The sequence below is a fragment of the Lonchura striata genome, chromosome 1, assembly GCF_046129695.1.
Source record: "Lonchura striata isolate bLonStr1 chromosome 1, bLonStr1.mat, whole genome shotgun sequence".
Lineage (NCBI taxonomy): Eukaryota > Metazoa > Chordata > Aves > Passeriformes > Estrildidae > Lonchura > Lonchura striata.
Genome location: NC_134603.1, coordinates 112,180,299 through 112,196,379, shown reverse-complemented (window position 1 = coordinate 112,196,379; position 16,081 = coordinate 112,180,299). Strand labels below are relative to the sequence as shown.

General features: G+C 33.9%; 1 protein-coding gene across 1 annotated transcript in view; it reads left to right on the top strand.

The window, feature by feature from the left end:
- Positions 1-16,081, top strand: part of ULK4 (unc-51 like kinase 4) — a 206,868-nt gene that overhangs the window by 64,819 nt on the left and 125,968 nt on the right. The window contains exons 25-29 of the mRNA XM_031503902.2: positions 1,798-1,849; positions 1,940-2,034; positions 10,265-10,316; positions 10,416-10,560; positions 15,555-15,647. Of these exons, the coding sequence (XP_031359762.2) occupies positions 1,798-1,849; positions 1,940-2,034; positions 10,265-10,316; positions 10,416-10,560; positions 15,555-15,647 (437 nt within the window). The remainder of the gene's footprint in view (positions 1-1,797; positions 1,850-1,939; positions 2,035-10,264; positions 10,317-10,415; positions 10,561-15,554; positions 15,648-16,081) is intronic.

Genomic DNA, 16,081 nt, shown 5'->3' with positions numbered 1-16,081 from the left:
ATGTAACTGTGTTATGATATAACTAATATAATTACATCTGGAAGAATAACTATCCAGTATATCAGGCAACAATCTACTCTGGAAATTTGTGAAATTTGTGTTTAGCAACATTCCCACTGACACCTATAAAGAGACATTCAATCATCACCCTGTACTTTTTCAAAATACTGTGCTATAAATGAGGCCCCTAAGACTTTAGTGAGGCAGTCTTTTTGTTTGTTTTGTTCTTTTTTTTTTCCTGATTTATTCAATAGTCTTGTTCTTAACAGTAAAAAATTATGAGGAGTAGAAAGATGTGTGCTTTGGATCTGGATGGAAAAGAAGAGTTATTTTCCTGTAGCGGTTTTTCATTGAGAATTTCTTTTTTATGCTGCTTTGAAGTTACTTCCATCATCACTGTAATTTTCAGTAGTGTTGAGCAAAGAAATTGAGAGGGAGTCGGGACAGTCCTTTCATGTTTTCTGCTGTGAACAGAAGTACATGAAGGACACGCCGTGCCCCAAAGGCACAGATAATAGCAGGCTCCTTGTGGTGTGCACAGGGTACAGACTCACCTGTAGCAAAATACACATACACCATTTCTCTCCATTGCTTGAGAAACCCCAGATAGTTACATTTCTTTAAATCACACATCTTTTCCCTGTGTTTCTAATATACAATTAGTAAGCATTAAAAGCCAGAACAGTTTTTGCACCAACTATTTTGATGCTTTCAATTCAGTCTTGAGACTATGGTTGTGTGAAACTGTATAAAAATGAGCAAACAAAATAATTTGTTCTCTTCCAAATCAAGTTAAGTAGATAATACCTAGTAATTTTCTTCAAATGATCAGGAAGATAACTTTTTTTAATAGAAGCACTTGTTTTTTATTACTCTTTCTGAGGTGTTTTTACTAATGAAATATATAATTGGTTTCTAACTCTATTTTTAATTAGAGAAGAATCCTTTAGATGTCTCTTACATATTGTGAAAAAGATAACCCATGTAGAAACTTCTTCCATTTTAATATGTAATAAGGAAATTTTAATTGGTAGTGAAGTACAAAAGAATGCCATTTTCCTAAATACTACATTAGTAAAAAAGAGCATACTACACATTCTGCTGAGAATATTCCTTCCTTAGCAAGTCTTAATAACGTCTTTTGCATCCCAAATAAATAAACAGCTATGCATAGAAATGAAAGCAGAAGAACAGTGGGTCTAATTGCTCAATATTTACTTAATTCAGATTATTAATATTTTATTGACTCTGTTCCTTAATATAATGACTAATTTAGGTGATTTTTAATAGAAAATTATATATGCATTTTTGCATGTTTTATTGAGTGTAACTGCATCCACAGCGTGTATATGCATGGAGATCAAAAAGATGGTACAATAACAGAAAAATGTATTTTCTGAATGGTCTTTGGTCATTTTAATGAATTATTTTGAAATAGCCTTGTCCAAGGTAGTTCAAAGTTTTCTAAGAAATTATAGTTTTCTGTTAATAGTGAAGACATTTAATTACTGTCTATTTAGCTAAAATTATATATTTCTGATACTAGTCAGAGCAGTAATACTTAGTGTACTTGACATTCAAGGTTCCAAGAGCATTACAGAATTGCAAAATTATAACAGCTAGTTCATTGGTGCTTTCAGTTTTAGTTAGTTATGATGAAAGTTTATTCTAATGTAGGTGCAATCATTTTGTATTTACACAGTTTTTAAAATAATTTCTTGTTATAATTATTCAGTGATTATGCTTTTTAATTTTTTTTCCTGAAGTGTTTTAACATAAATGTTGCTTCTTTTGCAGGAGTTCATCAGATCAATAGATTCAGGAGAAACAATCCTGGATAGAGCAATAGGTGGGGTAACCTATGATATTGCTGTACTTTTAGACACAGATATTCTAACTATTGAATTTTATGAAGGAATATGATTATTTTTACCAACAGGGCAAGCTGCATCAGAAGAATTGATTAAGACTACTTTATTGACCTTTGAAGCAGTAACAGAACATCCCAGCTTGCTGATGACCCATCGCTTGACTGTAAGTCTGACAGCAATTTAAATAGTTACAGGCTGATAGGCCTAACTTCATTTATAAATAGAAAATTTTGTAGATTTAGAAACAGTTGGTTTAAAATATACTGTGGTTCTGTTTGACAGGAAAAATACTTATTGTTTATAGAGAATTTTCAAAGAAGCAGCAAGACATTCAGTTTTCTGTATTTAGCTGAGAAATTAGAGGGAGAATGAGAAGGATTTAGAGTTTAGAAATAGTAGTCCTTGATTCCGTGTTTCTTCAGCTTCAATGCAAATATGTTGCTGTATATTAGTGAAACTATCACGACTATTTATGCTTTTTACATAAACATATGCTTTTAACAGCAACATGCTTGGAAACACCACCTCTCAGGATTGGTCCCATTCTATCATATGAGGGGGGTAGTAGATATCAGTAGATATAATATCTACTGATGAGGTCATGAGTAGCAGTTATGGTGCTGGGGTTTTTCTGTTGTTGTTTGTTTACTTGCTTTTTTATGCCTAACAGATTTCTTACCTAAATACCTAAAAATTTCATTAGAATTACCAAACATACTGTAAGCTTCTTACATCACTGAGTTTTGTTTTCTTTGAAGTTGTTGGTTAAAACATTCTACCATGAACTAAGCTAGTTGAAGGCAGAACAATTAAGTTGTGAAATGGTTGTCAGCAAATCAGTAGGTCTGAATGGTAATCAATGTTTGACAAATCATCATAACTTGTACCAATGCATTTCTGTGCTTGAACTTTCGCCAAAATACAATCCACCATATTCACTGAGATGACCATTTGATTAAAATTTAATCTTATGTGTTTGTATTGGAATTAAGGGCACACGCTCAATATAGCACTTAGATCAAGAAAGACATCAGCAAATAAATAAGAATGAGGGATGTTAGGGATTGTGCTAGATAAGTATGGGTGATCTTAGAAATCAAGTGTTTTTAGGTTCTAATCGGCATGTATGTTAATTGAGTGTTTAGATTATGAAGTCTCAATAAGTGAAAATAGTAAAATGAATCCAAAATATTAATTGAAATTTTAAAAAGTTTAATAGGATTTCTTTTCATGAATGTTCACAATTGTGATATTCAAGAAAATGATCCTTATGCAAAAAAATCTAACCAATTAGTAGTCAGAAGGGAGATAGTACTGTTCGACTTACTTTAATACGGCAACAATGTCTTAGAAATAAATGTTAAGTATAGTTGACGTATGAATGCTTTCTGATATCCCCCTATATGCCTATCACCCTGCTTCTCCATTTATCTGTATCCTTCTAGAATCACCTCAGTTTAAAAAAATAATAGCTTTACTTTTGTGAGTTAGCGGTGTGTCTTATATTGACAGATATATGTACCATTTTTTATGGGGGTCCATCAGCATTGACTGAAATTGTGATACCTTGTATCAGCACATGAAATAAAATTCCTCTACCTTTTTCAACTTTAATGGTCTTGGATTTTCTCTGGAAGACAGAATTCCTCTTTACAACTCTTCTTCCCCTGTGGCCCTCCCCACATTTAGCAGAACATTTTCCAGGAGCCAGGGAGTAACTATCCTAATCTCTGTTAAGTAACCCACGGCCCACAGTAGGCAAGTTTGAAATATCTAGATTTCTGGGGAGCAGTTTACTTCAGTTCTTATATAGGAGGTTTTAGATGTTTATTTAAAATCCATCTGAACATATCGGTTGTATTGTTAGAAATAAAACTTTCTTCCTGACCAGTGATTGTTCAGTAATTCTGACACATACCACTTTTGTAGTTTCCCTGGTTTAGGTATAAAATTGTATCCTTATCAATGAACAGCTTTTTTTCTTTTTTTCTTTTTCTCTTTTTTTTTTTTTTCTTTTTTTTTTTTAAGAAAATCTATTACTTCATACACTGATTTTCATAAGTAACAGTTCTTGCTATTTTAAAAGAGCCCTCTTGACACTCAGCAAATAGTCATCAGACATTAAAAAAAGTGGAGAAATTGACTTCCATTTTGTATGTTAAATTCAATAAATTGTCCATTGTAATTAATAATCTCTAACCACATCTGCCACTAGTGGTGCAAACAGTAATTAGTTTAATACTATTTACGAAGTCTAGTGTGCTAATTATACTTGAATGTACAGCATACATTACTTTAGAGGAAAGTGGTACTTCATCTTCTATGGTGCATACAGACTATTTTTGGAATTGCTGTTGCTCAAGGGATATCTTCTAATTGCTGCTGGCTGAGCATGACTGGAATCTATGAATATAAATTCCAGCACACGGCAGAACGTTGTGTTTTTTTAAAATGTTGAAGCAAGACATGTTCAAGCTTCCAGATCAATATTTAAGTATTACAGTGGGTAATAGGACACTCTTTTACTGGAGAGAAATTGAAATCCTACGCTGAGCTTGGAAGGATGAGCCTGGATTGCTCATTTAGGCCAAGTTGTTTACAAGAAGAATTTCTGGGAGTGAGGCTAGGTGAAGACCAAAAACTTCTTGAGAGGATGCAATTTTTTTTCTGCACTTATTGTGACATTGCTTTAAAATCTCTTATCAGAAATTAAATGCATTTCTAATAAAGTTTAATTAATGTAATAAAAAGTGGGGCTGTATTGAGCAAGCAAAACCAGAAAGTTTTTCATTTGAGTTCTGTTTTTAGTTTAACTAAAACGGAAATTTTTTAAACTAATGGGAATTTACAAGCAACATCTCAGTTTCATTCTCACTTTGAGAAGAATTACTTGTTCTGGATTTTAGTTTATGTTTGATTCACTTTTGTATTTGTACTTGTAATAAAGAAAATAAAATAAATTGTGGGGTTTTGTAGTTAAATTTCTGATGGGCATCAACTTGAAGTCAGTTATTGAGGAGATTAATTTCTGTGGAGACTGACTGTAGTAGATATTGCAAAGTGTGATAAAGTCAATGGAAGTTAATTGGCAGTGCTTAAATGAAAACCAGCAGTGAGCAGTAATTTCATTTTGCATGCAGATGTGTGCAATTCTACAAGATGTAAAGAATAACAGTAAGTGTGACTTGGTAAAATTTTACAAAACCAGATTTTCAGGTATGCAAATATGATGTTGAAGATCATGAAGAAGAGTCTGTATAGACTGGAGTGAAATATTAACCACAGTTTCTCAAACTGGTATGAGTCCAACTACTTGTTTCTTCCACCTACCTAAAATGTGAACATTATCTGAATTACTAAATTCAGATACTAAGTGTTATAATAATATTGATTTTCCAATTTTGGTTAAGATTTAGATATCATTAACTGGAAGAATTAATGCTGACTGTTGAATTTGCATCTTTCTATTTTGTGTTAAGTATGTATTTGCCTGAAAAGAGGACATATGCAAATTCAGATAACTTAAAACAGTGAAGAAGTTCATGATGGCAGACAATGGCAGATGATTCCTTTCTATACTCCAGCTAGCTCCCAAAAAATAATCTGTATACTGCAAATAAAATCTTCTACCCAAAACATTAAAGTTGTTCTCTGGTTAAGGCCAAAGTTGCCAGCAGTGATTCTCTTCCTCAAGGTTTTAAAAGTTTTAAAAATCAGACTAAAATAAAAGCACCTAGAACATGATGAGTTGCTTGATGGAAAGTCAAGGGAAAAGTCATATGACAGGGAAACCTGTTTGACAATATGAAAGTTATTAATTTCAAAAAAGATGAAAACACAAGGGTGAGAAACTTCTGCAAGTGCATGCTTTTTTCTTGATTCAGCATCAGTGTTCTTCATCCACAGGCTATTCTAACCACTGACATCTTAATTTTGTCAGTATAGGATGTGACTATATGAACACATTCTAGAGAATTTTTTACATCATATTCCCTTTTCCAGTAGATTAAAATACTACACTGCATGTGGCTTTCTGTCTATTAAGCTAATCCAGATGACATGACACACTTCATGAAACCCGTTCTCTACTAATTGACATATTGAGTCAGTCAGTCAGTGTTGTCTCTTCCCAGAAGTAAGAAGAAAGCCAAATCCTCAATGAAGATTCTGACGACTTTTAAATAAAAATTACAGAAGTGTCATCTTTCTTCCCAACCTATTCTAACATGTATTATATTATTTTTTCTATTACATTTTGAGAGATTACTGATTATATAAAACACTGAGGAATGTGCTTTGCTTTGAGCAAATGCTTTGAGAAGTTTGAAGGCAGGAAGAAAGATGATTGTGGGTTGGAGCATATCTCTCATGAGGAAAGTCTGAGGGAGTTGGACCTATTTAGCTTGGAGAAGACAATTGAGAGGGAACTTCATTAATGAATATAAATATCTAAAGTGGGGGTTGTCAAGAGGATGGAGCCAAGCTCTTCTCAGTAATGCTCATACCTCACTAGTCAGTTTTCTTTGCAGAAATTATTCAGCATTATGGAGACAGATGTTCTGGTTCTGGATAGAATACTTGTATTTCCAGAAAGGTTTTGACAAAGTCATGCACCAAAGACTTCAAATTCATTAGTAGCCTTTCCCTCTTACTCACAGGCTAATCAACTTCTAACTAGTTAAAACTTTCTAAGTGGAGAATAGAGATCAGTTTTTTAAAAATTAGGTATTATAAGAGTGGTGTCTTACAAAGTTTTGTTGTGAAATGTGCTGCTAATCCAGAAAAGGAAATGAATAGGGAGGTGACAGAACTGACTGATGACACTGAATTATTCACAGTAGTGAAAATTAAAACTGACAGAGAAGTTGCAGAAGGTTTTTAGATTTGAGTGAAAGGAAAGTGATGACATGCAATTCAGTACTGATAAATGACAAGTAATGGACATGGGGTAAGTAATTTCTACTGTACATATGCAGTGTCCAACTCTAAACTACTTGTAACTTCCGGAAGTCTTTCAGCATTATTTTTCTATGGAAATGATAGCTTTATACCAAGGAGTAAAGAGAAAGACAACTAGATTATTAGAAATTACTAGTAAATTATCAAACAAAAAGCAGAAAACATTTTGCCATGGTGCACTCAGCTCTGAAATACTGAATGCAGTTGTGGTCACTCAGTCTCAAAGGGAATGAAGTCTATCAAGCAAAAGTACAGCTCGATGATGCAAGGAGGGTCTGAGTAGAAAAGAACTTCATATTGGAAACAAAATACTTTATAGTGTCTGGCATGAATGGCATGGGAAAGATGAATTGGAAATAATCATTCATGCTTTTTGTAAAGTAAGAATATATGGGAATCAAGTTAGCTGCTTTAAAATAAGCATGGATGTCTTCATAAGGCATGATTGAAGTGTAATATGCAGTGCTGTAAGTATTGTGCTAACAGTATAAATGTATTTAAGATAGGATGGGACAAATATATGGGAGAAAAGGCTAAATGCAAAAATACAGATACAACATTAGATTAAGGAAATTTCTTAATTCAAGAGGTACTTTTCTAGAAATTATGTGTGTGTTTTATGCTTGGTCTGTTTCTCATACTCTTCTTCTACCCCATTCCAGCTATCAGAAACAGGATTACCAGGTTTGAGCTATGGTTTTTTTTTGGTCCTGTACATTTATATTATAGCTGGGAGATGTGAATGTAGTGTATATGGAATCTTCTAGAATCCCATTGCTGTCTTGGGTAGGTAACAGCATAGTTATGGCAGCACAGCCTTGGAATGCCGTCATTACAGAATTATGCAGTGGTGACTTTGTGCAGCTAGGCATGTATCATGAACTGAATATCAGGCTATTTAAAAGGTGTTAGGAACTCATCTAGAGCTATAATCATGTTCAACCTTAAAGAAGAATAAAGAAGAATAATTTCCTTTTTTTGTTAAGCAATCTTAGTGATAAAGACTGAGACAAAAAACCTGTATCTGATTTATCTTCATGCATATATGAAGATTTGATTCCACAGAGATATCAGCAGCCATTCAAAAGAGGAAGAAAGAAATCCTTATTTGAATATTATTCTATTTATTTCAGTGCCAAATACTAGTACCATCCTTCTCTATACATAAATGACAGACACATTTGCAATTTACTGGTGAATTTGTTAAAAATATTTTATGTACTCTTGCACTTCAGTTTATTTCACCTTAATAATCACGTGCAAAGTTCATACCTTGTTTACAAATTTATTTGCACATTAGTGAAAAACAGTGATCCAAATGGCATGGAGAGAAGATTAGGGTTGTGGAGTTAGAAGTATCTAATTTAAGGTTCATATAAAATTTTATATATTCTTCCCCCTTCAGCATATGCATTCTGATACGCTTTTGCACAACAAAATAATTTTCCATAGGATTAGTGCTTCATTTAGTTGATCTCCCCACCATACTGAACTGACATGAGGCAAACACCTTCTATGGAGAGCTCCTTTCTAAACAGTTTCTTTACTAAAACTGAGGTTTGTGTTAAAAAAAAGTTCAGGATAAGCTACTATAGTCATTTAGGACCTAAAGAATCTTGTGTACCATAACAGTTGAAAATACGTTTATCTTAGAAAAGACTTATGACTGACTTAACTACATTCACTAATGTGGAAAAACTACTGTTAATGCTAGATTAAAGTGAAAGAAGATGATAAGTTTTAGAAATTGAAATTGCATTGTACTGTTGTATACTGTCATCTTAATCAGTGTAAGTTTGAGTCAATGCTCCTGCTGTTGAGTGATGAATTATATCTAGGGACTCTAGGTTGGTTCAGATAATCGAGAGCTGCTTCTTTTCCTCTTTTCTGTTTCATACCTTTAATTTACCACTTACATGTGCTTCCTCATTTGAGAAACTTTGCAGTAGTTGAAATGTTTCTTCAATTGAAAGATCTCAGGTACAGACAATTTTTTCCTACCTCAGTGGTATGTTATAGCTGATACATTGCCATTTGTAGAAAGGCTTAGAAACCTGCTCTAATGGAGTTGTTGGAATGCGTTGCAGTTTTATTATTTAACCAAAAAGACAATGAAATATTTCAAAATTATGAAATGTTACAAAATTCACTGCATCTAGATGTATAACTTTATCTATGTATGTATATAACATTATCTAGAAAGGCTATTTGTAGTTTGCAGAGTAGTTTGGCTTCCATACGTCAAGCAGAATCCTTTTGCTTCTTTAATTAAAAGTCTGTAACAAAAGCATGAAAAAAACTAAGGTAAATTAGTCCCTTAATGTCAGAGATTGATTTAACAGAGTTCACCAACCAGCAATGAAATAGTTGCTAACTGCAGTTATTGCTGGCTAGAGGCTAACTTCAGTTAGTGACCCTTTTCATACATACTTTCAACTTCTATAGATGTTTCTTATTAGTAGCCGCATGTATCAAGGGAAATTTTATCTTCTCATATTAATTACTGAAACAAAACACATGGGAGATTGTAATGCAGTCTCGTTACGCCAAATCCTGTCCACCATGCAGTGAGAATCTACACAGCAATTTTCTTTGTATAAGTAAATCCTTGGACAAGGTGTGCATCCATGATGCATGCTTAAAAATTGCAGGGCTGTCCATCCATCCTCTTCCCAAAACCCAAGCATGACATGTCTAACAGTGATTTAAGAATTAGAAACTCTCTTACAGAGAAGACTAATAATAATACACTATTTTTGTAATTGAGCCATAGCCTAGTTTATCATCACTTGATTTCAAATGGAGCTAAGCTGACTAGTCCTGTGACAGATGACAGATTTGTATCAATACCCTCATGGACAATAAAAAGTTGACTGGATTATAGTTTTCATAGTGCAAGTCTTCAGTAATGTAAATTTACATTTTAGTGAAAGACTGTGTATTACCAGAAGGGAAGAAGTTAAAATATTTTCAAGACTCCATATTAAGCTTAGGGATATTTCCTTAGAGGTAATACATATTTTCTGATGTATTTTAATTCTATGCCATTCTGTTTTTCATCTGAACACTATTCAATGATTAGTTTATGGATTAAAGCATGACAGTTAGATACTCTAATACTTTTTTTTTCTTAATATCTTACATCTGCACTGAATTGTGTACTTTAAATTAAAAGTCCCTGTCAGTGAATTATACCAAAGTTGCTGTATTTCTCTGTATAAAAGTAAATTAATGTCTATAATTTTGTGGCAGTTTACTAGAGAAAAATTAACTTGGTGGCTTTATAAGAGTGATTATGGCTAAATTTCCATGGTTATTCAACTCTTTTTTTAAGGACTTTAGCAGCAAAATAAACATAGATGATAGTGTATCTCTGTTCTATCTTTTTCCTCTGTGAATTATCTAAGCCACATCTTTCTAATTCTCTGTTTTAGGTTGAAGACTCTATTGTCCCACCACTTGTTTCTTTGGTCCACAGTCAGAATGGTAAGTATGCAGACACATCAGCTACAGTTTCCATGAATTCCACACTTTGTTTTAATTATATTTCAGTGTGGTCACATTCTTGGCACCTTTATTTTCAAGTGGAATGGAGACTCTTCAGCTTGCGGCTACTCTCAGAAACCACATCAGTGCTTTTAAGCCACAAAGTCATGGGTGAGGAGAAAGGGGAGAGCCTCAACTCGAACAACAAGCTTCTGTCTCTCATTAGAGATTTACTGCTGCCTCAGTAAGTATAATATTGCTCCTGTAATGGGGAATAACTTGATATGCAAACCACTTTGACAGTGTATTTGTTTTAGACATCCTTTCTATGTTTAAATGACAAAATCAAAAGGGGAATGGCAATTAACTGCTGCCAGAGTTCTTTCCCTAACATCTGCTCCTAGGTTTATTTAGTATTTTTTCATACGCAACACAAACACAACTTCTGTGTGATACTCATTTATGATACTGTGCCTCTGGCTACTTTTGGAGCAAAACAGGATTCCCTCTAGCTTCTGGGCTGTGATTTAAATGCTTCTCTTTGTTCTTCTAATAAAGTCAGAACATTCTTACTACATATTTTTTATCTATTTTTTATATTGTACCTTTATTTAAGATGTTCTGAAAGCATATGGAATGGCATACAACTTTTTTTGAAGGAACAGTACGCCATTGATTAATCCTTTATGGTCCACCCAGAAGTTCTTGCCTCTAAATTGCTGTCCTTTCCTGCTGCCCCAAGCAGCAGAAAAACCCTACAGCAAAGTAGATGAAACTACAGTCTGTAGGCCAGATGTGGCCTGGAACTTCATTTATGTGCTTTATGGTCAAATCAGGCCTCTCATTTCATGCTGACTTGCAGGTGAGCATAAAGAGGGCTCTCTGTTATGCACATGTTCACTGTGAGCTGGTAATGTGTGAGTAGAGGGAAGGAACACAAGACAAGTACAGTAGTGATGAGTCATCTGTTGTATTTTACATTATTCTAATAATGCTGCAGTGTATTTTCCTCAGTGTATGTGGTCCTCAAAAGTTTATAATGGTCAATACTTAGCCCTAAGTGAGAAAATGGTTTGCCACCCCTACATTAAATAAGTGGAAAAAGGCTGAGGGACTGAATGAATGCTGGATTATGATCAGAAACTCAGTGTCTTTTCCAAATATAAGACTTTCTCTGCTAATTGAGTAATGTTCTTACAGTTTCTGGACCAAAGTTTTATCCATGTAAGGTGTTTAGACTTTTCTCTCTGACAGAGAATTGGATGGAAATCCTTCAGTTCTGTAGAGAAAATTACTTCAACACCTTTCTTCAAAATTTTTTCCTCTGGCAAATGTAGGATGTATCAGTACAAATTAAAATGGCAACTGGAAACAGTATTTTTAAAATGGAGTATATGCATTATTAAAGGCTGTCAGATACCTTTCTTCAGATAGGGGAAGAGACCTGAAGTCAAAGGAGAAGGGGTTCTGTGTTTGCTCTGAAGCTTGGCCTTTGTAGACACATTGACCGGGGGATGTGTGCTTAGAGGGCTGTGTCGAGCTAATTACAAACTAGAAGGAAAGCAGCCAATAGACTTTTGTATCCAAGTTTTCTGGCTCAATTGAGTGGAAGAGCTTTTTGCCCTGAGGCTAAATATGATCCTATTTTGGGGACTTTAAGATGTGAGATGTGTCATCTTAGCATGTGCTGTGTGGCAGATATATGAAAAAGGGTCTTACAGCAGCTCAGAATCTTGAATCCAGGGTTTAAGTAATTCCTGCATCAGTTTCCCCATCTCATTAGTAGAGATGAGAAGGGAGGAGTTCTGAGAGTCAGTGTAATCTACCTGTGAAGATAGTGTAAAGTTCTATCCCAAGAAATATAGGTTATTTGAAAACTTGGAATCTCTTGAAACTGAGATAGAACATTGGAGGCTGAAGAGCTTTTTGCTGATACTGTTTAGTCTTTCTGTTGCTGGGTAAGGGGTGGGAAAGAATCTGACTCAGCTGGGGGACAGTCAGAAGAGGTATGTGATGGTCATTTGTTCATGGGCAGTCTGTGGAGGAAAGTAGATATTTCCACCCCTTTTGAATCTACTGAGAGCTGTTGTATATAGAAGGGAGTGACATCTGGTTTTAATATGGGATGTTCTTTTTAGGGAAGATTGTAATCTTACACATTTGTGTGTATATTTTATTCCTGTAAATATACTTCTCAAATTAATTTGTTTAAATTTAAAACTGACCCTTGAAATAGAATGTGGGTCACTATGCATGAAATATAAGTAGACTTCATTTTGGGATAAATGCAGGAATGCAGTGATTACTACTTTTTTCTCAGCTTCTGCATCATCAATAAAATGATAATTCCGTTAAATAATATAGATCACAGTGTTAGCTTCCTCATACAGTTTTGATTGAATTGAATGAAATAGTGTCATTAAATTTCAGTTCATTGAAAGATTATTTTCCTGAATGTTTCATAAGCAAAATAAAACCTGCAGCTATAGACAGTGAATAGATGGCAAATGCTTTATATCCAGATTTTTTTAATCAAAAATTGAAATATCAGCTCTATTTAATTTTCATTTCCAATATTCCTACTTACCTGTCATTAAAAACTGAGCCAGAATCAGCAAAAAGAGAGAATTGTGTAAATAAAGTTATATTTCATTTGAAGGTTTGTGTAGCTTGTTCTCAGTAGACTACCAAGCCAGTTCTGCAAGTATGAAATCCAGGATACTTGACATAATATTCTTTTTTTAAGAGCTTAAGAGAGTCTACATCCCTAAATCTTTAGTTCCTTTTGTCAAGGTTGTTTATAGAAAAGATTGACAAAATAACTTCTTACAGTACACAAAACCCTGAAAAATGCCCTCTACAGCTACTGTTACTAAACTGTTCTGTTTTAAGTGGCAGTGAAATAATTTGATGACTCATTCATTTAAGAAAGTATCTCAAGCATGGTAGATTATCCCTTCTGAGACAATTCATATATTCATAGCTTCTAATGGCCTTTATTTAGTCAATGTGTTTATATTAATTGCTAAGACATTGGCTCTAGTTATCTGCATTTTCTCATGTGGTATTTGGTCTGATGGATCACTGCACCTTCCCTTAGAAATGTCCTTTCCTAGTATTGTTTTGGGGGAGGGGAGAAGAGAGTTTCAAGGAAAAGGAAATGAACTGAGGCTTTTTTATTGAACCTCAAGAAATTAGGATGCTAAGTGTGCTAAGTAATAACACTGTCTCTCAAGTGTAATACATACAAGGCTTAAAACTGTTAAGGTGAACACTGTTTAGGGATCATATTGATGTGTTTATATAAACAAGTATATTGCCAAGTGGCAGATTTTTATGCTAGCATGGCTGATTAATTTGTTACTGCTGTTAGGAATTGTAGTTTTGAAGATTTAAATCCAGGTCTTATGCAGTGAAGGATGACTTCTGGCATCTGAGTCACCTGATAGCATCTTTGATTGCCTAAGAAGATTTAGTTATGGACTCTGAAAAAAATAAAATTGCAAGTCCCATTATGTTTTGTAGGAATATATATTGCTCATATGTAGGGCTCTTGAAATCAGTGTTTATATATGTATTACAGTCTTTTCTTCTTTTATTAAGAGACTTTTTATTGACCAGTGAGAAATTGTTTTCTTTGAAGAACTGGAATCTGTTCTTCATAAAAGAGAGAGTTTAATCACTAAAGACCTGAAGACATGACTTCTAACTGATAATTCTGAAGATACTCTAATCTTCAGAATTATCAGTTGCAATCCTACAGTGGCACACTGAAGTATGTAGTAGCCATGACACATTGTCCCTAGGGTGTGTGCTTGTGTAGGAGTGTTAGCCCTTGTGAGGGAACTCGCACAGGCTACATCAATGACTGGTGTGCTTGTCCCTCCTCAAGCAAACATCTCCCTCTAGATTTCCTTCCTGCACATGTTAGAGTGCTAAGGTGTGGTGCCTACAGAGCAGGGAAGAGCTAACACATAGTAGGAATATGCTAGCATGAAGGTGGTGGGAAGTGATTCAGATTCCTCTGTTCAGACAGCACTAGGGATCTCAAGATGTGAAGTAAAATTTTCAGTGATTGCATGATTCGCCCTTCCTCTTACCAGAACACTACAATTTTTTTCTATTTGTGGAAGCATTTTGTTGCTCATAACATGGTAACATACCCTGTTTCTTACAAATAATCCTTTCATTTGTTCTTGATTTAGTCTTTTTTCTTTTGCAAATTAAGTGATTTACACTTCCTGTTCTATTACTTCCACATATTTGTTCTGACATAGCTGAGTCTGGTTTTCTATGCTTGCATCTTTCTTTCTCACTTCCATCATTGTATCCTACTGCCATCCATATATATTTTTGTTTAAATACGGTAAAATTAGCAACATGTGTTGGGTGGGTATCACTAGAATGTTTGTAGCAACAGCCAAGTCCATTTTGTTTCTCAACAGGCTGTTTTCCCTTACCAAGGTTTCTATGAGGTGATACTTGGAAATGTTTCAAAGAGGTTTTTCTTGGTTTTTTTTCTGCCACAGCTCTCAATAAATATTGTTTTGGAGTACTCCTATATTCTTCTGGTTTGTATGACTTGGAGAATGAAGTATGCTGCAGTGAAAGCAATATTTTTTGAAATTTGATATAAATATAAATCTCAATCTGAGTTTTTCTCAATTTTGATAAAAATAACTGTGTACAAAATATTGAGCTTAATCATATATAATTTGGTTGATAATCTTCTTAAGCACTTAATAAATCTTCTATCTGATATTTTGAGGCTTATTTACTACTTGTCTCTTGAAGAATAGATTTTTAATGTATAAAATAATATAGATAAATGAATAAGTCTTGAAGGTGACTGTTTTATAAATATATTTTACTATAATTTATAGTTACAAAGCATGAATGCTTTATATCTATAACCTGCACATCTATATATGTTCATATATATATATATATATATATATATATATATATATGCACAGAAGCATGTGTATAGATATTTTATAATTGTGTCTCTCTTTCTAAAAATGTATTCTCTTATTAATGCTGCTTTTAAATTTAATCTGATGCTGGTTTTAAAATACTGTTTCTAAGTGAGTTTTGTTTGTTGCTTTGTACAATTTGAAACAGCCTTGTATTTCCTTTGTAGTTAAAAAGTTTGGAAATGGGAAATGATGAATTTTTATTATCAGTTTTTGGTGTATATCTCTTGATTTTTTTTGCCCCACTCACCTTGCCTTTCAGGTATGAGCACGTTCTGCTGGCTCCAGACCCAGTACCAATGTATGCTCTGAGACTGCTGGTGGCCCTGACTGAGCACAGCCCTGCTTCTGTGAGGTAATACAACTACATATTCTCTGTTGCTCTCGGTTCCTTCTGTTTCAATTTCTCCTTTCCTATTAGGGATCAGCAATAACAGTTCTCACTATTGTACTTCTTTGACTAGCACTATGATTTAGAAAAATCATTGGAGAGTGTTTGTTATAGAACACATATCTTTTGTGTCAATTTTTTTACAATCCTGGTTATTTTAGTCTGGATTTAGCCAATGAAACACTAGAGACAAAATCTGAATAATTTTAACATTAGAATTATCTTTAAAAATGTAAATAAACCCCAAACTAAACATAAAACATTATCAAAATTGTTGTTCAATGAAACATATTTGTGACTAGGACAAAGGTGGTGTGATTGTTAAATGTTTACACCAGTCAATTCACTTGAAAATGGGTCAATTATCCTGCATATATATCTACCCTTAAAATTCCTAA